Here is a 27,994-nt window from a genome sequence, read left to right as displayed (position 1 = left end):
AAAGTACAAAAAAAGGTAGTAAAATAACATTTATTTTCAACCTGCAACTACATTCTACAGGCCGAAGGCACATATTGCTCAAATTTCATCATTTAACAGAAATGGTCATGGTTAAAGAGATTACAGCTTGAATTTCCACAAGTATTAAAACAGTTCACATCACTTTGTCAAATGTTTCAGCCTTGTATTTGGCAAACAAGCCTTTTCAAGCAGAAGTTAAAGAAAGTAGGCAACATCAGCATCAATACTGTTTTTGCAATTATGACCATTTTCTAGAATAAATTAGCGTGTTGGGTACACATCCCTGATGAGCGAGACCTCAATCATCCCTGTGACGTTCCGAATACACGTTTATGCTCCATGCTGAGGCAAGAGTTACATTTAATATGGTGTCGTCGCAGACGGGGTTAAAAACTGTGCAAAACACATGACAGAAATTGCCTAAAGGACCGAGTCAGGTAGAGCTAGTTCACATTTTGTGCCAGAGTAGTTCCAGTGGCACTGTTAATGCCCAATTAAGTGCAGTTATGACATGCTATGGCAGTTTGAGACTTGTATCACAGAACAAATTCAATAGATTTGAACCAAAACACCCATGCGATTCAGAACAAGACAGCTTTAATACAAAAAAAAAAAAAAAGTGGACTTGTCAGTTTAATATTTTCAGCTTGTTCAACCTAATAACTGATTTTATATTAAGAGCATTACATTTAAGAGTTGGTGAAAGAGGTCTAGACCAATTAAACTGCCATAACAGTTGAATCTTAAAATGAAAAATGTTAAAATAATATACCAGTATCAAGCCAGCATGTGTTTGTGTGTGTGCATCCATATTTCACTAAGGATATGCTTTTAATCCTCTCCAGAAGCTCAGACAAATAGTTAATTTCAGCCTTTATATCTGCAGGGAGCATCTGGAAAGCAATTGCTACTTCGTCCATAGTGAAGTGGTTCAAAAATATCGAACATGTCCTTTGAAGATCAAACATTTAGCATTACAAAAGTGGTTTCGTTTACAAGTCCTTTGAAAATTCCTCAAACTAGTCCAGTCAGCCCTTGCTACGTTTTCTGTTCCTGTCCCAGAACAGATGCTGGATGTTCAACAGCTGGATGTATGAGGGAATCTTGTTTAACAGCCTGAGCTGCTGGCAGAACAGGTGCGTCACCCACGTTTGAGACTGTAGGCTCGGGCCTGATGGACTCCGTAGTAGTGTGGTGGCTAACGTCCGCCTTCATCAGCACCTCGTAGTACAGCAGGTAGAACACCGGTGTGACGATGCCAACCACGAGCATAATGGCTACCGCCGTCGACCACCGCATTCCCCAGTCCGCTCCGTAGTACGGGTCCTTCCTCACGCCTGATCTGCGCTCTGCCTCTCCCTGAGCAGGCTGCTGGGAGTTCAGCGACGACACCACCTCGCTCAGACTGCTTCGGGACGGGCTGGAGTACTTAACCAGAAGCTCAATGTCCTTGTCCTTCTCCTGCAGGAAGCACTCCACGCTATCGGTGGAGGAGGAGGAAGAGGGAGAGGAATCTGCGGAACCTGTACTCGGTGGGATCTCCGGGACTCTGCGAACACCGCTGGGCGAGTTCGTTTTGCGGGGGGGAGCCGTGCTGTGCGTTTCCGTGAACAAGCCAAATTTCTTCACAGGGATTTTGATGGACCTCAAGGCGAAGAAGTCCTGCTCCGTTAGGAGATTGTTGGCCCTCTTTAGATCAGCGACCTGCAACGATGCAACAAACCAAGTTACTCATCACTAGGGATGCACCGATACCATTTGTTCCAGACTCAGTACACCTTTATTACTCAATGCTGTGTAGGGACAGTCACAGTCTGTCTAAGAACTACAAATCCCATCAACTAACGTCCGCGATGACGCCTGGGCGGGATCACCTACGTCACATCCTCCATGACCCTATAAGTGACTCAGTAGACTTCCGTTCTCTCTCTTTTGGCGCTGTTGGACCTTGTCACTACAAACAAAGAGGCGCCCCTCATCGGACCGTCTGGAATCACGACTTCTGCCTGGCAAGAACGAAGACTCAGCGCGCTTTCGTGTTTACCGCTGGCCACGGTAAAAATACTACTGGAGTCGCGCTGTCTCACTCATTTTGAGTTGCAACCAGTTTTTTTGTTCATTATAAGTAACGTTACGACTGCCGCCCAAGCAGTTAATTAAAAGTTAGAAGCGACCGGATTCCTTCTGACTTAATCGCTGTGCACATTGTTTGATCAGAGACTTTTCCTCACGAACGCTGAAGTTCAGACCAAGAAATTCTCTGCGCTTTTTACAGAAACCTCCACGAGCTCTGTGAACTCCAGAAGTTTCAGAACATCTCTGCATTCCTACATAGGAGTAAAATACTGGAAGTAAGACTGGCATTTTGGGCAAAAACTAGTCTTAGGAATTAGCTTTATGAAGTAGTGTGAATTTAAACTCAAACTGTTTAATTGTGCACACTGATCTTGTTCGAATTTTGTTCTCAATTGTTAAGATAGGCTGTTGCATGCTATCTCTATCCTCCCGAACACCTTTAATTTCATTATTACACATATTTTGACCTCAAGATTTCAGTGAATTTGGTAATGTTAAGTAGTGGGTTAGAATACCACGAGGTGGTCACCTCCCCCAACACAAACACGCCTTAGATAACATTCCAAGGCCTGATTCATTTCAAACTTACAGCGCATCCTCCCGTGCTCACATTCAAACCCTCTTTGTCTCCTCCTTCCCATACTGCGCAGTCGCACACGGGACACACCCCCTTTCCTCTCTCTCTCCCCACACACTTTTTTTTTTTTATATATATATATATATATATATATATATATATATATATATATATATATATATATATATATATATATATATATATATATATGATCATATTTGAATGTATTCAACTGCTATTATTCATTTAGTATCTGTGTTATAATAAATTCAATTATTGTGAAACTGTGTGTTTTTGTTGCTCCTATATACTTGAAGTCACACAATTTAAAAAGACCTCCAAATTGCCTTCAGTGTGCTATTGGCTGTAGCTTTTATGTAATACGGTAAGTGCTGCATTGGTAGTGATCATGATCATTTGGAATATACCATAATTTAGCTGTTTGGTAATTTATTATTAAGCACCAAAATTAATGGTATTATTGAGACTGATTTAATGAGACTGATCACTTAAGACCAATTGCACCCACAGCTGAAATGAGAAACCTACTTATTACGTAATCGAGGCATCACAGAACATTTTGTTTAGCTTTCTGTGAACTGAACTTGAGCAAAAGTGTCATCCCTGGCAATTAAGGGTGCGTCTCTGAGTGAGCTCACAGAACTGAAGTGCAGTTTTCCTGCACGCTCATTTCACTACTATGCACTTGCAAATGCCTTTGTGTGGACAGAATTAATGGCACTGTAAGCTTGTTTTAACAACCACACTCGCTGATCCTGCTCTGTGCGCTCGGGTCGATAATTCTTCAAAATACCGTTCAAATAGTGTCTTATCATTTTACTTGTATTGTAGGAATATGGTGGCGTTCCTCCTTTTGTTGTTCTCTCATCTGTTCATTATAACAAGACTAGACTTAAGTGTCACATGGTACTGGATGCAGCCATCAGACTGCGAGTAAAACTACTCACTGAACATGGTATCAACTAATACCAGTATCGCTATCAACGGATTCCATAATTACCATGCCTGTTGCCCCTTTTCCACCAAAGCAGTTCCAGGGCTGGTTCGGGCCCAGTGCTTAGTTTGGAACCGGGTTTTCTGTTTCCACTGACAAAGAACTGGATCTGGGGCCAGAAAAACCGGTTCCAGGCTAGCACCAACTCTCCGCTGGGCCAGAGGAAAGAACCGCTTACGTCAGCGAGGGGGCGGAGTTGTTAAGACCAACAGCAATAAGACCGCGAAAGATCGCCATTTTTAAGCGACGAGAAGCCGCAGCTGTACAAACGAAGTCATCCATTATTATTGTTGCTGCTGCTTCTTCCGTGTTGTTTTTGCTTTGATATTCGTGCCAAGGTTTATGCAAATGTGTGCCGTAACTGACGTATACAGCGACGTAATGACGTGGTTCCGCGAGCTAAGGAAAAGCAAACTGGTTCTCAGCTGGCTCGCAAGTTGAACGAGTTGTGAACCAGCCCTGGAACTGATTTGGTGGAAAAGGGGTACGTGTGAACCGTGCTTTAAAGTGTATGCGATGCTTCTAAACCACACTTTTTTTTTTCCTTGTACAAAGCAACAATCATTATGTTGATTGGCCATACGTTTTTGAACCATAGCTGATCCAAAAGGCTATAAATTAACAAACATCAATAAAATCAGCTGATTTTCACAGAGTCTGCCAAGAGTGAACCATGTCACACGTCTAACAATCCAGGTATCACTTTCAGTCATGTACGCAGCAGTGGTTAGAACAGTCTCGATATGGAATCACGTTTTGGAAAGAATTCTGATTGTGATTATGTCGGATGAAGGGGCAGATGATTAAATCAAGGATATTCCAGAATGAATGGTTATCTTTGAGCCCACAAGACGAGAAACTACCAGTTCAGGACAGTCCCACTCACCGCCGATAGCGCACCACCAGCCAGCGAGAACTGGAAACGGACTGGTTTGTGGATTTTTATTCTAAGCTGGCTGCTACAAAATACAGGGGAAATTTTTACATGTACCTCAATAAATGCAGAAATATTTTACACTGAATAAGTTTTAATTATTGAAAAAACATGAAGTGGGTGATAATGGGGGTGGGGGATAAAAATGACCTGTCTGAATGCCATTTATTAAATAAATGGGTTTCTTTTTGCTCCAATAATTCCCATGTGGTCATTCTGGTGGTGGTGAACACTTGATGAATCAGATTTATTACTACTAGGCGACACGAAATCTACCCGCTTTGTTTGCACGAACCTCACCCACTGTCGTTTGTCATTTCTCAGAAATTCGTGAACTGAATGTCCTGTTTGTATATGGAATAGAACATCCAAACACAAAGCAGCGCTTTCCCATTGTTATTTTTGAGATTTGATATTGTTGTTGTGGCCAACATCAAATTTCAGCAAGTAAACAAGCACGGAGTCAAATGAACTGAAATGACCCGGATAACCAGGGTTCCACGCATGACGTTATGCGAGATTAGCCCGGGGCAAGGCTGCTTTTATCTGGGACCCGGAAGCCACAAATTATCGATTAGTTTTGTGCTTGATGATAAAATATTTTTCCCCTGCTTTATTAATTCATTTGTCATTACTAATGATGTTCATTTTAAAGCATTACATCCACTTTAATCTCCATGTGTAAAAAGACACCGTAATGTTGACTTACAGAGCAGAAATACTGAAGCGAAATGCTAATCAGCGTGTCTCCCTCCTTCACATCCCTCATCACGTAGACAATGTCATCCTTCCGCTCTCTGGAGGTACTGCGCCGGAGTCTCTCCCTGCCTCTGGAGCGGAGCTCGTAGCTCTCGCCGTCCTCCTCCGAGCACTCCGTTTCTGAACCGTTCCCGAAGATGTAAGTGTGACCCCCAACTGCAGGCTGCATCGTCGTCGCTGACTGGAAGCCATTATATTGGTTTCTTCCAGTCATTTTCTCTGTTTGCAAAAGCATACAATGGATTAACACAAAAAACACACATGTACAGTACCAGTCAAAAGTCTGTGCACCCCTATTCATTCAGAGGGTTTTCTGTAGTTTGACTTTTCTACATTGTAGAACACTGAAGACATCAAAACTGAAATAATACCCGGAACATACTGTACACGGAATTATGTGGTAAACAAAATGTTCCGTATTTTAGATTCTTCAAAGTATCCAGTGTTTACCTTGATGCTGCTTTGCACGCTATTGGCATTACCTCATGAAGCTGGTCAAGATAATCACCTGGAATGCTTAATTAACAGCTATGCCTCATCAAAGAGTAACTCGTGCAATTTCCTTCCTTCTTAATGTGGCTGAGATCAAACAGTAAATAGCCCTACTGCACAACTGTAGTAATAAATGTCAAGAACCATTCAACTAAGTAAAAGAGAAACGACATCAGTCATTACTTTAAGGCAGGGAGTGTCTTAATAAATATAAAGAAAACAAAAACCCTCCAGCTCATCTTAAAGAAACCAGTAGAAATGATAATGTAACAAACCAATTAGGTGTGTCCAAACTTGACTGGTACCGTACATTTCAGATATACCACAGTGCTACTGAATTCTGGAATCAGATTGTCAGGTGGTGTTGATTTATTTTCTACAGCAGCTGTTCTGACAGTAGTGCCAACTGTAATTCCAATCACAAGTTTATACTGCATTACCATTTCTATCATTTCTACTGGGTTCTTTAAGATAAGCTAGAGGGGTTTTGTTGTAATTTGTATCCACCACAAGACAGAAAAAAAAAAGGCTGGTAATAGAACAACTGTTTGAGTTGCTATTATGATAACAGTAACTTGTTTCACTGAAGTTCTGTAACAATAAAATGGATAAACAGTGTGATGCGTTGTTCAGTAATAAACTTAAATAGGTACCCTATGGGTCCATGTGGCTACTGTTTATAAATAAAATTCTGATTGCATGTCCATACAGTAAATACAGCATATATATTTACTCTGAGGCAGCAGTCAAAAATGAAGCGTAATCCAAAAATGAACAATTTAAATAAAATAAATAAATAAATAATATACCAAGCGTTTGTACTTTATATTATTCTACTCTTACAGTTTGTGAAACTGAAACCTCCGAACCGAGGCTGACATACACACGCCATCACCATGACCCAAACTCTCATTTCCTGGAAAAGGCCCGGCGCTAGAGCTCAGTGGTCTCAATACTCTTTTCGACAACTTCCTGGAACAACTCGGAAGCGCGTCACGTCTACATCACATATAGGACCGCTGGCCGAAGAAGGCGAGGAAAGGGGGACGACCTGGAGTATATTTTAAACCACGAATGCACTTTCCATACATGTCAACCTTTGGTCAATCAAACCTGTATAACCAACCTCCAAAATCCGTATAAGATGCAAATTAAAATAATTTACCTAAAATTTGAATGATAATTAACAATGATATATCCCAGTTACTTTTTATTCAATATTAATAACAAACCTTCAGAATGAATACAAAGCTCCAATGTTTGACAAAAACACAAAGTGTCACTCTAATGTTCTGAATTGTACTCCATGACAGCTTTTTTTAGCGCTCTGCACCAATACCTCACTAGGCTGCATGTCACAGCAAGTGTCTGTGTTGATCTTGCCGGAGTGCCCATTCAGAATCTTTTCAGTCACTACTGAAAGTCGCTCAGGTGGAAATATGCTTTTCAAACAAAATGTTACTTCCCGGTTGGCGGGATTCTTGCAATGCGGTGTGTGCATGATCAAAAGTGGAACGAAGTCTCACAACCACAAGATAACGTGCGATTTCATAAGACCAGGGATGAGAATGAAATATTTAAAAAGTCTGAAAAAACCAGGGCGGGGCCCATGGCCTGGGGGGCGGGGCCCAGGGGCTAATGATTTTTGGCTTTTTTTTTTTACCCCAAAACCATTAATTTTATCAGCAAAAAGTTGCAATGTATTTGGAAATAAATTCCCCTTCTTGGTGGACTTCCAGGTGAAAATGATTAATATGGTACAAGAGACTTGTTTTTAATAAATTCACATTTGATGATTTCAAAAAAATCAATGCACCTTTTAATATAAATGAGCTCTACAGTATTATATTTCTGCATTTTAGCTATTCATGTCTTTGAATACTCCAATCCTTTAAAATGAAGTGCAAACCAGAAAAAAAGTTCTATCATATTCTCTGAAGCTTTCTTCTGATGTTATCATGGTCGCAGGAGGTCTTGCATATTAAGCAGGCAGCATTCAACATCACTTATCACTTCCCTTTCAACTGTTGTGTGTACTAACGAGGTTTTATCTGGACAGGATGTTGTGTAATGTAATGCATATACCATACAGTCAATTTGAAGATCGAGATGGTGATTTTGAGTTAAAGAACAGGCATGTACAATGGGCATTACAAATTGGAAATTTTTTTTTTTTAAATCAAAAACTATAAGCTCATCTCGACCTAAAAAAATAAAAAATAAAATGTGGGCAGACGCTCCCGCGCGGCACATACCAGCAAAACCCCCCATGAAATAAGTAGGAGAGTTATACACGGTATCATACCTAAAATTTTATCAGAAATATAGATATGATACTATGATTCTCCCCAACATGCTACATTAGATAAGCTAACCCCATTTATAAAAGATACACACTTATATATGACGTGTATTTGATATGTGATATATATGATGTATATTCATACATTGTTACTTTACGGAAATCTTCAGTAAGTTTGGTCTTTTCATGCCAGCCTGTTGTAGACCTAAATATAATGCACATGAACTGACGCTCCTCACCTCAACATGTCCTTTACAATCATTTAAGCCACCATGGGCAATGCTGAAACCACTGCTGCAAACAGTACATCACGCTTAACTGTCATTATTTTCTACCCTTATTAGACAGGGAGATTCTTTTGTGTAATCTGAGCTGAAGTGGGTTTTGTACTTTCGTTTTTTGGGGCGCGCGGCCTCTCTCTTTGCTATGCCGGTCGGTCCTCAAGAAAAGAGATAAAAGCCCGCCCACATTGAAAGCTGATTGGCTTATTTTACTGAGTAACCCAATCAGGATGCTCTTTGTCTGGCATGCGCTACATGAACAGGCACACAGGCAGTGTTGCCACATTGGGTGGTTTTAAGTGCATTTTGGTGGGTTTTGAACATATTTTGGGGTGGAAAACGTCAGCAATATCTGGCAACACTGCACACAGTCTCCCTCGCGCGCGCACATTCTAAGATGCGTGATGCAGACCTTAATGTTGCGCGCGCACGCTCTTGCTCGCTTCTATCAATATGCAGGAGACTCCCGGAAGTTCTGGGAGACTTGGGATGTCTGCGTTATAAGGTGACCACAGATCGTTAATCACACCCCCCGAAAATTTCTCAACAGATTTACATCGATCTCAAAAACGATCATTTTGGTCTGAAAAAGTCGAAAATCCGCCGATCGGTGGAAAATTCTCATCCCTGTAATGGCCCTTTTCCACTACCCTTTTTCAGCTCACTTCAGCTCGCTTCAGCTCACTTCAGCCCGACACGGCTCGCGTTTCGACTACCAAAAACCAGCACGACTCAGCTCGCTTCAGCCCTGCTTAGCCCCTAAAACTCGCACCGTTTTGGAGTGGGGCTGAAGCGAGCCAAAGCGAGCCGAGTGAGGCTGGGGGCGTGAGCAGACACTCCCCTGTGCACTGATTGGTGAGGAGGAGTGTCCTCACATGCCCACACACGCCCCGCGAGCGCGCTGGGATCTGTAAACACCGCAAACCCGGAAGGAGAAGAATTACGAATTACGAGAATTTCTGAAGCCTTATGCGCCTCGCCTCATCTATACGCTCTTGCCAGTATCTGTCGGCGTTGTCGGTGACAAGCCACAGCACCAAGACCAGCAACACTAACGACTCCATGTCCTCCATGTTTATTGTTTACTATCCGGGTCGTGAGACTACCGCTTAAAAGCTCACTGTCGTCACTGTTTGCGCTGCTTAACGACATCACGTGACATCCACCCACTTTCGCTAACTCCACCCAATGTGTCCACCCACTTCCAGCCAGCACGGTTCAGCGCGGTTGTAGTCGAAATGCAACTCCAACAGCCCCGCTCAGCTCGACTCAGCACGGCACGGCTCAGCCCGACTCAGCCGCGTTTGTAGTGGAAAAGCGGCATAAGACTCTTTACTGGCCGTCAGTGCTTTCTGTGGTGTACAGTACGTTTGTAAATGTTATGCGCTCTTATCATCGTGGGAATTGATTATAGCTCTAAATATTGAAGTTTTTTTAAAGAATCTGTATAAAACTTTGTATGCCCGTATACTATGTTTATTGAATCAAATCCGTATAAAATACGGACATTCCGTATAGGTTGACATGTATGACTTTCCCTCGGTTATAAGCATAAACATGTCTGAAAGCGATTTCTTTAGTCGAGTCCATTTATTTCGAACAGTGAACCGAATTATATACACTCACTGGCTATTTTAATCAGAACATGCGTGCGCAGTGCACGATTGTTACACTCATTCTTACAACATGAGGACATACTAATGGCTACAGCCTCTATGAAGCAGTAGCCGCAAAAATGCAATAATTTGCTCATTTTTGGTACAAGACAAACTCAAATGCCAGCCTATTGATTATTTTCCTATAACAGCATGTTTTGTATTGTTTTATTGCTTACTTAATAGTTAAAAGGAAAGAAAGAAACTGATCATTTGAAACTTTGCATCTCCCTAAGCATGTTCTTATCGTCCTTTTATAACTACAGTAATCTTAACTGCCTTCATCCACTGAGCAGCTTCTGGATCCTCTCCATTACGATATTTATCACTTCAGTCTTCCTGATATACCTGTTCTGCCCCAGTTCTTCACGTTATAACCAGCTTTAAACGCAGATCAGAAGTAAACACGAAGAGGGATTTTTTTTTTTTTTTGGTTACACAACTCAGTTGTCATGGAGTATTTCATAACCTATGAAATAAGATAATACTTAAGATAACACTTTATTGATCCCTAGATGGGGAAAGATTGAATACAACTGGGAATAAAAGTGTTGCCAGGTAAAACAAACCTCACCCAGTACCACTTATGATGAGCATGAAGGAAGAGAACACCCAAAAAAAAAAAAATTGACCTTTTTGGTGACTTTGACCTTGGGTGTGTGAACATACTTGGCCAATAAACATGGTTCTGATTCTCTGCTGCTCTCAGCCAATCAGAACACACCGTACTACACTCTTACAGCACGAGGACATAGTGGCTACTGCCTCTATGGACCCTTTTCACGTGACGTCACGACGAACGCGGGCGCCATTTTGGACATGTACTACCAGTAGTTTACCACAGCCAACATTGAGGAACGGCAGCAAAGAAAGTTTTTACTTTCAGCAAGACTTCCATCATGCCACTATATTGTTGTGCACCTGGATGTAGTAACCATCAACAAACAAGGCAAGGGTTATCATTTTATCAGATCCCGACGGAAAAGATGGATAGCGGCCATTAACAGGAAAGATTGGCAGCCCTCGGCATACCAGCGCTTGTGTAGTGACCACTTTGTTGGAGGTAAGACGAATAAAATTAGCCAGAAAAGGCATTACATTGCTGTTAACATTCTGTGGCGGCGAGTGTGTAACCAAATAGGTTAAAATAACCCATTGTAACCTCTTTGTTCTTCTGTAGTAGCTATTGTTGACTAGCTAATGTCAACAACATAGTAGCTGGTATGTTACTGTAGCAATGTTTACGTTCAGTCATTTGGATGACTGTTAAAACCTTTCAGTCTCGAGTTTTTCCTTTACTGTATTTACTAGTTTACTGTAATTATGATCCAGCAGCTATTTACACCGGATCCAGTGTAAATAGCTGCCGGAGCCAACGTCCGAGGTTCCGGAGCGCGCTCCGGCTTGCTCCCCCTCAAATTAAGCAGCGCGCGCGAGTGCTCCGGAGCGCGCTGCTTAATTTGAGGGGGAGCAAGCTGGAGTACTCCTGGAGCAAGCCGGAGCACGCTCCGGAACCTCAGACGTTGGCGTGTATGGCGATGGGTTTTTAACGACATAGGTATACGGATCATGTGGGCCGTAGTCAGGTAAAGACGAGGGCTTCGTGTACTTCCGTACGTCAGTGAGCAATCCTGGTGGAAGCAGGTAAACGTCGTTCTCTAAGCCTGCTAACCTCAATTTTTGCAAATACCTCTCCCTCTGCTCGCCCTGTAAATGCCCTACGTCGCTGGACAGTGAAAGTGTTTTCTGCATCTCGCTCCTTTTTCTTTTATGTTTTTCGTTTGTCGACTTCCTTGCATTCAAACTGATTCGAGCCGAAGTCCACTACATGTCCAAAATGGCGGTCGCGTTTACGAAGGTCATGTGACTGAAAAGGGTCTATATGAGGCAGTAGCCACAAAAACCTTGACCAGATGACCCCCCAAAATTTTGGTGGTTCTATTTAAGACCAGTGTATATCTATCCTGAACGTTTCATGAAGACTGGTCCAGCCGTTTTCCCCGTAACACTGGTTACCAAAAAAAAACAAAAAACAAAACCCCACACACACACACACACACACACAATACCTCGCCCCCGGTAGACTCCGTCCCAGGCGAGGTAATAAGCAGCTGTTTTACTTTTGCCGCTTTTCCACTACAAACGCGGCGGAGTCGGGCTGAGCCGTGCCGTGCTGAGTTGGGCTGAGTCGAGCTGAGCAGGGCTGTTGGAGTTGCATTTCGACTACAACCGCGCTGAACCGTGCTGGCTGGAAGTGGGTGGACACATTGGGTGGAGTTAGCGAAAGTGGGTGGATGTCACGTGATGTCGTTAAGCAGCGCAAACAGTGACGACAGTGATCTTTTAAGCGGTAGTCTCACGACCCGGATAGTAAACAATAAACATGGAGGACATGGAGTCGTTAGTGTTGCTGGTCTTGGTGCTGTGGCTTGTTGTCACCGACAACGCCAACAGATACTGGCAAGAGTGTATAGATGAGGCGAGGCGCATAAGGCTTCAGAAATTCTCGTAATTTGTAATTCTTCTTCTTCCGGGTTTACGGTGTTTACAGATCCCAGCGTGCTCGCGGGGCGTGTGTGGGCATGTGAGGACACTCCTCCTCACCAATCAGTGCACAGGGGAGTGTCTCCTCATGCCCCCAGCCTCACTCAGCTCGGTTTGGCTCGCTTCAGCCCCACTCCAAAACCGTGCGAGTTTTGGGTGCTAAGCAGGGCTGAAGCGAGCCGAGTCGTGCTGTTCTGAGATAGTCGAAACGCGAGCCGTGTCGGGCTGAAGTGAGCTGAAAAAGGGTAGTGGAAAAGGGCCATTAGTCCTCCCTCCCTCCCTCTAAATAATATGAACAAATTTAAAAAAAAAAAAAAAAAAAGGATATGAAGGGGGGAACCCCTGGAGACTGAATTCTTCATGCCAAAATCTTTGACTTCTTTCAGTTCACAAAAAGCCATAATATTTTGGTTCTCTCGTTACCGAATACACCCACGTTTTACCTAAGAAAACAGAGGAAATGCAAATCTTTGTACTTCGCTGTGGAACAGATTTTACAACCAGATTTTCCCCTGATCTGTGGGTTTCAAATGTCAGTTCATATACGTAATAACTCAGACCTTCTATGAATTTGAACACGGAAAAAAAAAACTTTATTTCTTTCAGTTTTCAGTTGAGCAGCTCTTATTTCTGAGCTTTGCATAGTACATCACCAAAGGGAAAGATACCAACCCTGACTTTGGTCATTAGTTGAATTGATTAGTTCCATCGATGTGGAATATTAGTGTTTTAATCCACTGTGACTTGCAAGACACAAGCAAGCATTGCCGACAACTTTAAAGAGCAGGCAGTACTTCAGAACTGTTTATTCACCAACATGACCGTCAGACAGGTTTAGAAATAACACAGGAATAAAGAAGTGTATAAAAAAAAAAAAAAAAAAAAAAAAAAAAGAAGTGGTTGGATAAACTAAGTCACAGTGTAATCATAATGACCGGTCTCGAAAAATAATCCACAGTGGTGTGATTATACAAGAACAATTACTTTGAGAAATGTTAAAAATAATATTTACATTAAATGTAGCTGAAACCCCACAAAGCAGCAGGTCCCGACTCGGTCTCACCGTTTACCCTGAAGCACTGTGCTGATCGGCTGTCTCTAGCGTTCACACACATCAACACCTCGCTGGAGACATGCTGTGTGTCAGCCTGCTTCAAGGCTTCCAACATTATCCCCGTCCCCAAAAAGCCAAGGATCGCAGCATTAAATGACGACAGACCCATCGCCCTGACTTCTCTGTTACAAAATCCTTCAAGTGCCTTGTGCTTCACCACCTTAAAGCCATCACTGACCCACTCCTGGACCCCATGCAGTTCACCTACAGATCTGCTGACAATGCTGTGGCTCTTCATTTCATCCTCCAGCACCTGGACTCCCCAGGAACCTATGCTAGGATCCTGTTTGTGGATTAACACCATCATCCCGGCTTTTCTACAGGACAAGCTCTCCCAGCTGAGCATACCTGGCTCCACCTCAATGACTTCCTGTCTGGCAGGAAGCAGCACGTGAAGCTAGGGCAACATCTCTGACTCCCGAACCATCAGCATCAGATCCCCCCCACCCCAAGGCTGCACCCTTTCTCCTCTACACCAACAGCTGCACCTCCAGTCATCAGTCTGTCAAGCTCCTAAAGTTTGCAGACGACGACACCCTCACTGGAATCATCTCTGACGACGAGGAGTCTGCCTGCAGGTGGGAGACTGACCATCTGGTGACCTGGTGCAAGCAGAACAACTTGAGGCCTCTGCATGCTCTTGCGACAAGGCTTTCGCAGATAGCTTTTCGCAGACAGTTGTAATTTATTGTTGAGCGGGGGAATAGGCGTGCGCAATGTTATTCACCAGCACAACGCAAGGGGGCGCGAAGTCGCTAGGAGTAGTTGGTGGGTGTGGTTAGTGGAGTGTTTATCCTCCGGTTACTTATAATGACTAGAACTGGAGTCGTATAGATGTACGTACTTCCTCAATCAACCGCTCTTCGTGCTGCTCCATCTTCGCTCGTGTTTTTAAAAATGCCGGTCATGAAAACAAAAACCGGGAAAGTAGGGAAGCGGAAGTGCGTGTACAGCAGATGTAGAGTGGACCAATCAGAGCCCTCTTGTCTGCGAGGCTTCTGCGGTGGTCACAATTTTTGGGAGGTGCACGCAGAGCATCTGCGAAGGTGGGGGGGCTACGCAGACACTGTCTGCGACACCGTCTGCGAGGACTGGGTTGTCAGCATAAATTGGCCTTTAGGGCTTAATGCTCCAAGATGATTGTAGGCTTCAGGAGGAGCTCTGCCACACCCTCCCCCATCACCCAGTGTGACTCCCCAGTAACCTCTGGAGTATTTCTGCTTGCTGGGCACGACAAATTACCCAGGACTTCAAGTGGGAGATGAATATGTGCTCTCTCACCAAGAAAGCACAGCAGATGATGCACTTCCTGCGGCAAATGAAGCAGTATGATCTGCCAAAGACAGACAACGATGGTGCACTTTTACACCGCCATCATCGAGTCCAACCTCACCTCCTCCATCACCATGTGGTACGCTGCTGCCACTACCAGGGACATGGGCAGACTGCAGCGCATCGTTCGCTCTGCTGAGAGGACAATCGGCTGCAACCTAACGTCTCTTCAGGACCCTGAGGAGAACAGAAAGGATTGTGGCCGACCCCAGACACAAACTTTTTGAACCGGTCCCCTTTGGTAGGAGGCTGTGGCCCATTAGAACCAAAACCTCACGCCATAAGGCCAGCTTTTTCCCCGCTGCAGCTGCCTCATCAGTAAGGTCAGAGACCCCCACTGACTCATCTCACACTTTCAATCGGACACGTTAATGCACTTCATCTCATGCATCTTCATTCTGGCACACACTGTACAGCTTGGCTATTTATTTAACCCTCCTCTTCTCACACATTCATACCATAACTTCTTTATCTTCATTCTGTGACCTGTTTGAGCACATTATTCCAGCTTTTTAAAATTCTTTTATCTTAACTGTTCAAGCACCAATCACCACATTCCTTGTATGTGCGAACAGACTTGGCAATAAACTCGATTCTGGCTCTAATTCTGATTCAGTAATGAATGACAAGTCACGCTTTTTGACCGTTTATATTTACATTAAATGTTGTGGAATGTCCAGGACACAAGTTAGCATCATGCTATCAGGGCGATTATGATTTGACTTGCTAGACCAGCCTCTCTCAACGGCACCCTGGGGTGCCGTGTGGCTTCATTAGGGGTGCCGTCAAAAAATTATATATTCTAACATTGAAATAAATAAAATGAATTAAAATTCCAAAAAACGATAGTTACACTAATGCAGATCATCGCTGCCTCATGCATCATCAAAATTTGTCTCACGGCCCCCTTTCCCATGTCACAACGTCACTGCCGGGGTCAGTGTATGGTCAGCGTGACTGTATATTTTATATGGGGGCGCCTTGAGAATTTGCATACTTCTGAAGGGTGCCGTGACTGAAAAAAGGTTGAGAAATGCTGTACTAGACTACTGCCTGAAGGTTCTCAGTCATCCAGGTCATTGTAAACCGTAGGTGCTAAAGAACGCAACTGAAATCCTTGAAGACGTTTCATCCCTCATCCAAAAGGCTTCTTCAGTTCTGTCTAACTAGTATGCCCCTTTTCCACCAAAGCAGTTCCAGGGCTGGTTCGGGGCCAGTGCTTAGGCTACGTTCAGACTGCACCCTGAAACGACCCATATCCGATTTTTTTGCCCATATGCGACCTGTATCCGATTTGTTATTGACAATCGGAACGACACAGATCCGATTTTTTCACATGCGACCCAGGCCGCTTGAATATGTGGTCCTAATTCCGATGCATATCCGTTATTTTCACATGCGACTGCAGTCTGACCGGACAGGTCGCATTCATGCGACCTACACATCATCAACAAGAGACAAACGTCACTATTCTGCGTTGGCTAATCCCGCCTCTTTGGTGGAAAACAACAACATTTGTACAGTTTTCAGAATTTAAATAGACTTTTATAGAATTGATCAAGCTAATGGTGGATTTGGTAGGGACCTGGATGTTGATCTGTTAGCCTGATTAAATAAAACAGTTTCTGTAACTGATTTATAACTTAAACCATCCTTAAACCATCCTCAAGATAAGATTGTTCTGGAAATTTCCAGTAATTTGACACCTTCGGTCTCATTAGTCTGCTGCCCACATTAATCAGATTATTGTGTGAGTTCCGCCGCCGCCACAAAAACCACATCGCCAGGTCTCGCCTCATCTCCATGCTTTACTTGCAAACTTGAAGAGTGCGCTTTTTTTTGTTTACATATTACGTAGATGTGCTTATTATGCGTCAATTTGCGCATGCGGGACACTTTTGGGTCGTTTTCTGTTCATATTGGAGATCGCATACAAGTCTCATATAATTGGTAACGTGAATGGCCTAACAAAAAAATCAGATTTCACAACAAATCGGATATGGGTCGTTTCAGGTTGCAGTCCCAACGTAGTGTTAGTTTGGAACCGGGTTTTCTGTTTCCACTGACAAAGAACTGGTTCTGGGGCCAGAAAAACCGGTTCCAGGCTAGCACCAACTCTCTGCTGGGCCAGAGGAAAGAACCGGGGGGGGGCAGAGTTGTTAAGACCAACAACAATAAGACCACAAAAGATCGCCATTTTTAAGCGACGAGAAGCAGCAGCTGTACAAACGCGAAGTCATCCATTATTATTATTATTGTTGTTGTTGTTGTTGCTGCTTCTTCCATGTTTTTGCTTCGATATTCACGCCAAGGTTTATGCAAACGTAGCGACGTAACTGACGTATACAACGACGTAATGACGTGGCTTCCCTTAGCACCGCGAGCGATGGAAAAGCAAACTGGTTCTCAGCTGGCTCGCAAGTTGAACAAGTTGTGCACCAGCACTGGCCCCGAACCAGCCCTGGAACTGATTTGGTGGAAAAGAGGCAGTAGAGAGTTCCAGGTATTCATCCTCTAGTGGATCAAAAGCAACCCTAAGGAGGGTCGTTGAGTCATCGTAGGTCACTGGGGCCCACGTGTGAATGGTATTAGCAGCCTACAGGGTCATTGGCTCTCTCTGCCATCATGCAAGTCATTGAAGTCAGCTGAGTTTTGGTGTGGATGTGTATTTAGTTTTCTGGGAAGTGGACCAAGGACGATGTTATAGGTGGCTGATAAGTGGTGTCTGAGACCACCTCCGTTCAGTGAAGGTAGTTCAACCTCCACTAGTCAGACAGAACTAAAGAAGCCACCTTTTGGATGAGAGATGAAACGTTTGTAATTCTTGAAGACAAGTCCAGTTGCCTTTTTTAAGCACCTACGGTTTTACTAGACTACTATGTATTAGAGCAACACTGTTACAGAAAACCAGGGATGTGATTTGGGGCTGGTGAAATTATCTGAAAATTTTAGCCGGGGGTCTGGGGGCCGCAGGCCCCCAGCTAGTCCAGGGCAGCGCTAGTCTGGCTAACGCGACAAAGCTCTACGAGCTATTGGTCTGGCCAAGATATTAAGCCCAACCGTTTCCCAGAGCCCGTGGTTGACCCGCCTCCCTGAAATGCCTCAGTTTGCTACTGGTCGAAGCCAGAAAAGGCTGTGACGAAGCTTAAACCAATCACATCACTCTTTCCTCTGATGTATGCGACGCGACGGGGCTAACTGGTAGATTAAACTCTTACTGAAGCCGGTCGGGAGCAAGGCAAAAACGTCCTTCCTTTCAATAAATACCTCCAGGGCTGCTCTTTGTTCCGTTTTCAATGAGAACTTCCCGTTGAATGCTTTCAATACAGCATCTATGCGTAATAGACGCGGAAGCGTGAATGAAGCGCTTCCGGCATAGATTCTGTGAACAATCTATGGCTTCCGGTCACAGTTCTACTACGTCACTGCCTTGAACACGCCTCTACCCAGGGCCGTTGGAGATGCTCAAAGTTGACTGGTTCCCGATTTTTCGGGAGCTTGGAAGAGCTGTAGATAGCTTGCCTGGCCAGACTAAGCTCGCAACAGGCCCTCGTGTTGCGTCACGCTTAGGATGGGCGGGCCCAGGCTAGGGCAGCGCCCTGGTGGGGGGACAAGGGGGGCGAAGCCCCCTGAAGCTTCTGGGTTCTGGGGTTGTCTGACTTAAAAATTGTACTAAAATGGCAAGCAAACACAAGAAAAAACTTGTCATGATTAACAAATTCAAGCCAATTTAATGGTCAACATGCAACTCTGAGCCCCTATAGTAAATTCAAATGATTCTTAACTGACAAAAACCCAAAACATGAAATCTAAAAATGTCATTCTAAATTAAATCTGCATTAGAATAAATAGAAAACTGTATAAGGAAAAACAAAATTTATACTTTCAATTACTGTAGAAGTTGAACATACCTAAATGTGCCTTTTCAAACAAACATGATGCAACATAAGAATTCATCCACCATTATTTATTAAACTCTCTTGCTCCTGGTAGTCTCCCGGTTTGCTTCTTATGTATGGCAACTTCTAATATTTGATTAAGTTACTGCACACCCCGTTTAGACAGGGTAACAGGATTGAGACAAAAAAAATTAGTCATGCATAGACTACTTACCAAAACTGAAATTAAGTAAATATTCTCAGATTCAGTTCATTCTGCCATCCATATAAAAGGTGAGAATATGTAGATCCTTGGCAACAAATAATTTCAATAGCAGCTTTTGGGAGCATTTATTTTTGTTATGTGATTAATCACGGTAACAGAACTGATACAAACCTCTGGGACAGGTACAAAAATTAACAAAACATCGAAAAAATCTCTTTTCTTAATGGCATTTTCAATTTGTGACATCACATGTCCATTGTGGTTTCCACAGTCTTGTCGTTGAACATGAAAAAGTTTCAATTCCACCTTTGTCTAACATTAAGAATCATGTCTGAAAAAAAGTCTCTTTTCAGTGGAACAGCCATTTTTGCTCATTTTCGACCCTAAAATTTGCTACAAAATGCACATTTATGAACCAAAGTAGTCAAATTTTGAAATGCAAGGTAGAACTGATAATGTTTAATCATATGAGACCATAAAAAGGTTTTAGAAATCTCAAAATGTAAACAAAACACGTCCGGACAAAAAAAAAAAAAAAAAAAAAAACCGCTTTCTGTGAAATTGACTCATATACAGAACTGTACAGTGTTCACTCACTTGAGGATTTTCATATGCAAGAATAAAAATCACTTTCACTAAACAACATTCACAAAAAATGTGTTTGCAATTAATTGGGCTCCACTGTTTTTATCATTTCAACCGCGCATCAGACCCTCGGCCAATTGAAAATGTCTTTCATGCACTTTTCTCCCTCATGAGAATTTTGAAAAGTTGGCAAGTATGTATTATTTGCACTAACATTTCAATATTGAATAAACAAATCAAAATTGTGTATAATTACCTTACAGCCACGCTGTGGGAAAAGTTTTGAGCGAAAATTAAAACTAACTTGGAGTGAAAAAGGTGAAATAATCTGTGATGAAGTTGGCAGAGACTCTGAGGTAAAGTGAGAGGAGGCGGGAGGGGTCAAGCATCACTGCCGCCTCACAGACTCACTTTCCCGGGTTAAACTCCCACCGCTCCCCCTCTCTCGAGCTTTTGTTTTGTTTTCACTGAGTAACCATTTTGATTTGTAAACTAGAGCTGTGATTTAAACTGCTGTTTCTTCGGACGTAACTAAAACAAACTGAAATAAAAACCGCCCCTTCTTTTCCCCTCAGAAGGTTTAGCCTCCGATGCCAACCTTTTCACCACAGCTTTCATAGCGTGCGCATGCGCATCCAAGAAGCAACAGATGAAGCGAGGCCCCGTTGCCACGGCAACTTTCGTCACCCCGCGAAAACATACCCAACTGTCGCACGTGCAGTGACACCATCACCACTTACAGGTTTATTATGGGGAAAGAAATGAGCTGGGTTGTTTTTTTCTTCTTCCCCATGTTTATTTACTTTAAACACACACACACACACACACCAAACTGATGATCAGGTGCATCTTTACGCTCGATCACGGAGGCTGCCATCTTTCAACTCTGTTTGAAGCGAGCTTACGTACAGCTATCTAACAAGCGCATTCATTGGTTGTTACAGAGCGATGGGCCAATCACATACCTCGTTTCATCTCAATGACGGAATTACTGAAAGTCGGAACGAATAGGATATGAATGCGGATTTTTGAGCGAAAAATCGGAAAAAAAATTCAAATTTTGAGGTGAAAAAAGCGGAATTCACGGAAAAAATCACATCCCTGAGAAAACTCATCAACCCCTTTGTAACAATCAAGAATTTAACAAGGCTGTGATATAGAAAACACCACCAAATAGGTAACTTTTTTTTTTTTTAAAGTTTTCATACCTGTAACCTTAATAAACACCTTTTTTTTTTTTTTTTTAAAAGAGAGAAATATTAGGATGGTTAATGAGCCTCCCTTTCTAAATATGCTTAAAAAGGGCGTCTCCCATAACCCGGTACGGAAAGTACGAACCAGAACAGGATGGTACATGACAATGGCATTATGTTTTCTAAACATTCAGGAGTTTCATACTTAACATCTTGTACTCACGTATCACTGTCATGTATTCTTTGATTATCCAGTATTATTATATCCCGTCACATTGCATTAACATTATATTCATGATATTTTCAATCGAAATTGATCCAAAAGCCCAGAACTCCAATTACGGAATATACCTCGGCATGATGTCACAAAGAAACCCTGTGTGGCAGATAAATTTGTTGAGAAAACTGATAAATATAGAACCATGCATGTAGAAAGGCTGTACTGTAGTTGTAAGTTACCAGAAGATTCAGATTTGTATTTTATGTGCAATGAATGTAAAATGTGCTTTCACACTGATTGTGAAAACGTGGGTCATGAAACAGAAGCACAGATCAGAAAAGATAAGAACTTGAAATGTATACAATGTCAGCTAGGGATGGCGAAAACTTTATATATAAAAAAAAATAAATAAATAAAAAAAAAATAAATAAATAAACACACACACCACACTTGACCGACCACCGAGCCTCATTAGCCGGTTAAAGTCGGTTAATCTATGAGTTTAAACAGGGATGCTAACGGCGCGCCTTTTTCACGGCTCGTGCAGATCCGATTTTTTTTGGAGTTGGAGTGTCTGAATAATTTCATCAGAGTAAATTCTGTATTAAAATTACTACACAAGGAAATGCCGTTACAGTCCATGAAAAAGCCATGAGAAAGTCGGCATCTGCGCCTTTAGTTTGTGTGGAGAGAGACGATCTGCAATAACATGCATTGTTGGCTACAGACCGAAACATACTTTCAGAATGCACTGGCCAGGGCAGGACTAAACTCCATGTGCCTTCTAATAATAATTAAAAAAAAAACAACAAAAAAAAACAGAATAGTAATTTGTAAGCTAAAAAGCCTGTGGCTACACTTTTTTCTTTCACCGAGTGGCAGCTGTGTTCAACTGGGGCGGGACATGACTGAATGGGTGTTTCTGATTTGTCAGCTGTCGTCCTTACACCGCATGGCATGCCCCAAGCGTTTACAAACACAGAATTCCAGGTTCTCCGCTCCAAAATCGGCAGCTTCAAAACGATTGATTTTTTTTTTTTTTTTCACCGACAACCAAAAAAAAATTAACCAGTTGACGTTGAGTCGGTCAACCACCGGTCAAACGGTCATCGGTTAACATCCCTAGTAGAGGCAAGAAATTGCAAAATAGATGAATAAATAGTAACGTTATATGTTTTGACAATAAAACAACGAAACAATATACACTAAGTAACTTTAAAAACGCACATTGATAAAACTTGCTGAATTCGTGCTGAGTTTATCTCAAGAAGAAAAGAAATATATCACAATGGAAAAATAACTTCGTTCCGCCTGAATAAGTTCCAAATCTGTGCTCAAATCAGAATTTAAGGGAGTTGTACTCAATAACGTACAATATGACTCGGGTAGTCAATGACATGGACAGGCTTTAATTTTCAAACAAATTTTGCATACACTGTACACACACAATCTTGCCTATAAATACCCGGGGGAAATGATGGGAAAATTGTCATTATTGAAGATGCCACGCCTAAGCCAAAATCAACGTGAACAGGCCATCGGGATGTTGCGTGCCGGAAGTACACAGACAGAGGTCGCCCGGCACTTCGGTGTTCATCATTCGACCATTTCCCGTTTGAGTCAGCGTTACAGACAGACAGGGAGCACCAGGGATCGTCCACGCCCTGGTCAGCCTCGAGTCACGACGCCAGTTCAGGATCAGCACATCAGGCTAGCTCACCTCCGTGACAGATTCCTGACACCCTCAGTCACTGCTGCTGAGACCCCTGGACGACACAGACCCAGAATCTCCAGCATGACGGTCCGAACATGGACCAACTGTCACTTTGAATTTTTTTATTGTGAATTAATTCTTGAGTTTGACAATAAATGTCCTTTATCAATGTTTCAAGATGTGTGTGCATTACATACAATATCATAAATTTCAAATATATGCATGGATCTAAAGTGATATCGTGTTGAATTCCATTGTGCGTTTTTAAAGTTACTTAGTATATTTTGTTTTTCTTCTAACTTTATTATATGTGATGGGACGGGTTCATCTATAAAGGCGGGATGACTAATGTAAGTACCGGTTAATAAAATGGTGGACATGACTGACGTCTCTGAAACTGGAACAAAAAAGGTAAGATTATACATTATGGAAATAAATGCCACAAAAATGGTATTGCAGGGGGCGGCACGGTGGTGTAGTGGTTAGCGCTGTCACCTCACAGCAAGAAGGTCCGGGTTCAAGCCCAGCGGCCAACGAAGGCCTTTCGATGTGGAGTTTGCATGTTCTCCCCGTGTCCGCGTGGGTTTCCTCCGGGTGCTCCGGTTTCCCCCACAGTCCAAAGACATGCAGGTTAGGTTAACTGGTGACTCTAATGCCGCTTTTCCACTACAAACGCGGCTGAGTCGGGCTGAGCCGTGCCGTGCTGAGTTGGGCTGAGTGGGGCTGTTGGAGTTGCATTTCGACTACAACCGCGCTGAACCGTGCTGGCTGGAAGTGGGTGGACACATTGGGTGGAGTTAGCGAAAGTGGGTGGACGTCAGGTGATGTCGTTAAGCAGCGCAAACAGTGACATCGGTGATCTTTTAAGCGGTAGTCTCATGACCCGGATAGTAAAACAAACATGGAGGACATGGAGTCGTTAGTGTTGCTGGTCTTGGTGCTGTGGCTTGTTGTCACCGACAACGCGGACAGATACTGGCAAGAGCGTATAGATGAGGCGAGGCGCATAAGGCTTCAGAAATTCTTGTAATTTGTAATGCTTCTCCTTCCGGGTTTACGGTGTTTACAGATCCCAGCGCGCTCGCGGGGCGTGTGTGGGCATGTGAGGACACTCCTCCTCACCAATCAGTGCACAGGGGAGTGTCTGCTCACGCCCCCAGCCTCACTCGGCTCGCTTCAGCCCCACTCCAAAACGGTGCGAGTTTCAGGGGCTAAGCAGGGCTGAAGCGAGCTGAGTCGTGCTGGTTTTTGGTAGTCGAAACGCGAGCCGTGTCGGGCTGAAGCGAGCTGAAGTGAGCCGAAAAAGGGTAGTGGAAAAGGGCCATAATGGCCCTTTTCCACTACCCTTTTTCGGCTCACTTCAGCCCGACACGGCTCGCGTTTCGACTACCTTAGAACAGCACAACTCAGCTCGCTTCAGCCCTGCTCAGCACCCAAAACTCGCACCGTTTTGGAGTGGGGCTGAAGCGAGCCAAACCGAGCCGAGTGAGGCTAGGGGCGTGAGGAGACACTCCCCTGTGCACTGATTGGTGAGGAGGAGTGTCCTCACACGCCCCGCGAGCACGCTGGGATCTGTAAACACCGTAAACCCGGAAGAAGAATTACGAGAATTTCTGAAGCCTTATGCGCCTCGCCTCATCTATACGCTCTTGCCAGTATCTGTTGGCGTTGTCGGTGACAACAAGCCACAGCACCAAGACCAGCAACACTAACGACTCCATGTCCTCCATGTTTATTGTTTACTATCCGGGTCGTGAGACTACCGCTTAAAAGCTCACTGATGTCACTGTTTGCGCTGCCTAACGACATCACCTGACGTCCACCCACTTTCGCTAACTCCACCCAATGTGTCCACCCACTTCCAGCCAGCACGGTTCAGCGCGGTTGTAGTCGAAATGCAACTCCAACAGCCCCACTCAGCTCGACTCAGCCCAACTCAGCACGGCTCAGCCCAACTCAGCCGCATTGGTAGTAGAAAAGCAGCATAAATTGACCGTAGGTGTGAATGGTTGTCCGTGTCTATGTGTCAGCCCTGTGATGATCCGACGATTTGTCCAGGGTGTACCCCGCCTTTCGCCCGTAGTCAGCTGGGATAGGCTCCAGTTTGCCTGCGACCCTGTACAGGATAAGCGGCTACAGAAAATGGATGGATGGTATTACGGGACGGAACACTCGTTATACATGGGATAACTTTTTTTTTTTCAATTTCTGGTTGAGAGTACGTTGTGCGCATTCTGGCTGCCGCTTCTCACCGGAGCTTTTTTTTTTAAATTACATTTTTTTTCTGTGTTTGATGTTTGTTTGAGGTGTTTTTGTCCACCGGTGGTGGTGTAGCTCCAAACCCAGTATTGGGTGTCAGTTCCCTCCAGGCCTTGGTTTGCTGTGGGTGATGCCTGTGCTCCCAGCTGTGGACTGCAGTGAGCTCGTTGCTCATTTTAACATCGTGGCTGTCCAGCACTCTGTGCTTTAATGCTTGGCGTGATGTTCCGAGCGATGTTGCTCGGTGGCATCGCGGTGGCTGTGCAGGCGGTTTGGGACACACCAGCGCTCTGCACGGCAGTGCTTCTGTGCTTGCTTTGTGGATCCATGGCGTGGTATTCGAGCGATGTTGCTGGCGGCGTCACGGCGGCTGTGCTGGAGATGTGGGACTTGTTTTCATGCACCTTTTGGTGGGACTGTAGCCACTACACCACTGGAATGATATCCTGACCTCTATTTGGTGGACTTTTTTTTCTGCTTATTATTGTAAAGCAACCTTGGGTTTTGAGAAAGGTGCTATATAAATTGAACATATTATGATGGGATGGAACAGCATATAAAAACCAGGAAGACAAATACAAGATGATATGTGACGGTACTGTTCTGTCCCGGGTTATAGGAAAAGAGAGAAAGAAAGCACTTTATTCACCACACACTTGTGAAATTTCCTCTCTGCATTTAACCCATCTGAAGCAGTGAACACACACATGCATGCACACACACACACGTGAGCAATGAGCACACACACATACCCAGAGCAGCGGGCAGCCATGCTAACAGCACCCGGGGAGCAGTTGGGAGCTAGATGCCTCGCTCAAGGGCACCTCAGCCCAAGGCCGTCCCATATTAACTTAACCTGCATGTCTTTGGACTGTGGGGGAAACCGGAGCACCCGTACCCCTTTTCCACCCAGTTCCAGGGCTGGTTCGGGGCCAGTACTGGTGCTGGTTCACAACTCATTCAACTTGCAGGCCAGCTGAGAACCAGTTTGCTTTTCCATAGCTCGGGGTGCTAAGGGGAGCCACGTCATTACATCACTGTATACGTCAGTTATGTCACTACGTTTGCATAAACCTTTGTGCGAACATCGAAACAACAAACACAGAGAAGAAGAAGCAGCAGCAACAATAATAATAATGGATGACTGCTGCTTTACTGCATCCATGATATCTCGTCACTGATTTTAAAATGGTGACCTTTCGCAGTCTTGTTATTGTTGTTGGTCTTAACAACTCCGCCGCCCCTGACGTAAGCGGTTCTTTCCTCTGGCCCAGCAAAGAGCTGGTGCTAGCCTGGAACCGGTTTTTCTGGCCCCAGAGCCAGATCTTTATCAGTGGAAACAGAAAACCTGGTTCCAAACTAAGCACTGGCCCCGAACTAGCCTGGGAAATCCCATGCTGCTTTGCACAATCGTTCCGATCTGAAAAGACAGCATGGAAACTATGGTCTAAAGGCTCGCCTGAGTTAGGGAGCCAATCAGAGAGTGGGGAGGGGTGAAAAGACGGTGACGCGTACTACTCGACAAACGGAAGCTTGTAGTTTATTTGGGACTGTTTACGGATCACATTTAACATGGCGGCGAGCGATACGAACCAAACTTTCGATCAAGCTTTAGACACTGTTCTGAATTAGTCTGGTTAACACCAGACCATATCACAAGTGAAATAACTTCGGTGCCATTGTTTTCCTATTTTTGTTTTGCCTTCTCTTCTTTGCCTCTTCGTCGCTCTGTCACCGGGTACAACTGCCATGATTGGCCATGGGCTACGTATACGCCAAATGATAGACATTCGCAATGTCCAATAAATGGCCGTTGACAATCGTAAACCACACCTCCCCTACGAGAAATTCAATAGGCGGATTCCAGACCATATTTCACTTGTGATATGGTCTGGTGTTAACCAGACTAGCCCCAAACCAGCCCTGGAACTGATTTGGTGGAAAAGGGGCAACAGCCGGCCACCGGGTTCGAACCCAGGCCAGGAGATGCGCTTTAAATGCCCTATTTGCTGACTTTTAGTTGATCTCCTGAACAACTCAAAAATATTTATCACCAGTTTTCCTGATGGATCTGTTTGGATTTTGTCAGAACTTAAGAAGAAATATTGTTCACATATTTAGACTTTTTTTTTTTTTTTTTAAAAAGGGGTACTTCTGTATGGAGAGGGAAAATAATATGAGGAGTAATGAGATTGAATTTGAGCCTATTGAGATCCTTGTTTAAAAGGAAAAAAAGTGGTGATAGAACATCAGCTGTTTTGGGGGTTTTTTTTAAACTACACACACACACACACACACACACTATCAGTGATACTCGGAAATCTAAAAACAAACCGGAAACACAATTTTCACATCATGTTTACTAATGAAATCCAGCTTCCATGGTTACTCCTGTATCAGGTTATCCATCTCTCCAGGCCCTCAAACCTGCTGAACCAAGTAACCAGCCACCCATTAACCCCATTCTAATCACATTAACACCCAGAAAAAAAAGAAATAAATCAGTCGGTCAATCTCTCTCTCTCTCTTCACACAGCAGCCATTGCACTTTGGTGCTAACATCATTAGCACCGTGACCCGGGTCCCTCTCACTCCACAGCCCGGAGCTAGCTCGCACTGTTAGCATTAGATCATTTAGCTTAGTTTATTCGCCACTACCGAGCAACATAAATCAGAATATTTTAATAATATATACAAACAGCTTCTGTAAAACAACCCAACAGGTACCTGATACAGTTGACCGAACTCCCCGGGCGGTCTCGCTAAGCCATCCTCCGCGCTAATCCCAGCGCTGTGTGCGCCTTTGTTTAGCTAACT

General features: G+C 43.8%; 1 protein-coding gene across 1 annotated transcript; it reads right to left on the bottom strand.

Moving 5' to 3' along the window:
* Positions 1 to 14: 14 nt before the first annotated feature.
* On the bottom strand, positions 15 to 27,994 carry lysmd3 (LysM, putative peptidoglycan-binding, domain containing 3). Its single transcript, XM_060907089.1, has 3 exons — positions 27,905 to 27,994; positions 5,333 to 5,601; positions 15 to 1,725 (listed from the first exon to the last, which is right to left on the bottom strand). The coding sequence occupies exons 2-3, from the start codon at positions 5,594 to 5,596 to the stop codon at positions 1,060 to 1,062; spliced, it is 930 nt and encodes a 309-aa protein (XP_060763072.1). The 5' UTR covers positions 5,597 to 5,601; positions 27,905 to 27,994; the 3' UTR covers positions 15 to 1,059.

Source organism: Neoarius graeffei, chromosome 24 (genome assembly GCF_027579695.1).
Source record: "Neoarius graeffei isolate fNeoGra1 chromosome 24, fNeoGra1.pri, whole genome shotgun sequence".
NCBI lineage: Eukaryota > Metazoa > Chordata > Actinopteri > Siluriformes > Ariidae > Neoarius > Neoarius graeffei.
This window is presented reverse-complemented; position numbering and strand designations above follow the sequence as displayed.

Coding starts and splice junctions, on each gene's coding strand:
- lysmd3 (XM_060907089.1), bottom strand. CDS start 5,596: ATGACTGGAAGAAACCAATATAATGGCTTCCAGTCAGCGACGACGATG. Junction 1,726..5,332: donor CGCTTCAGTATTTCTGCTCT/GTAAGTCAACAT, acceptor GCATCGTTGCAG/GTCGCTGATCTAAAGAGGGC.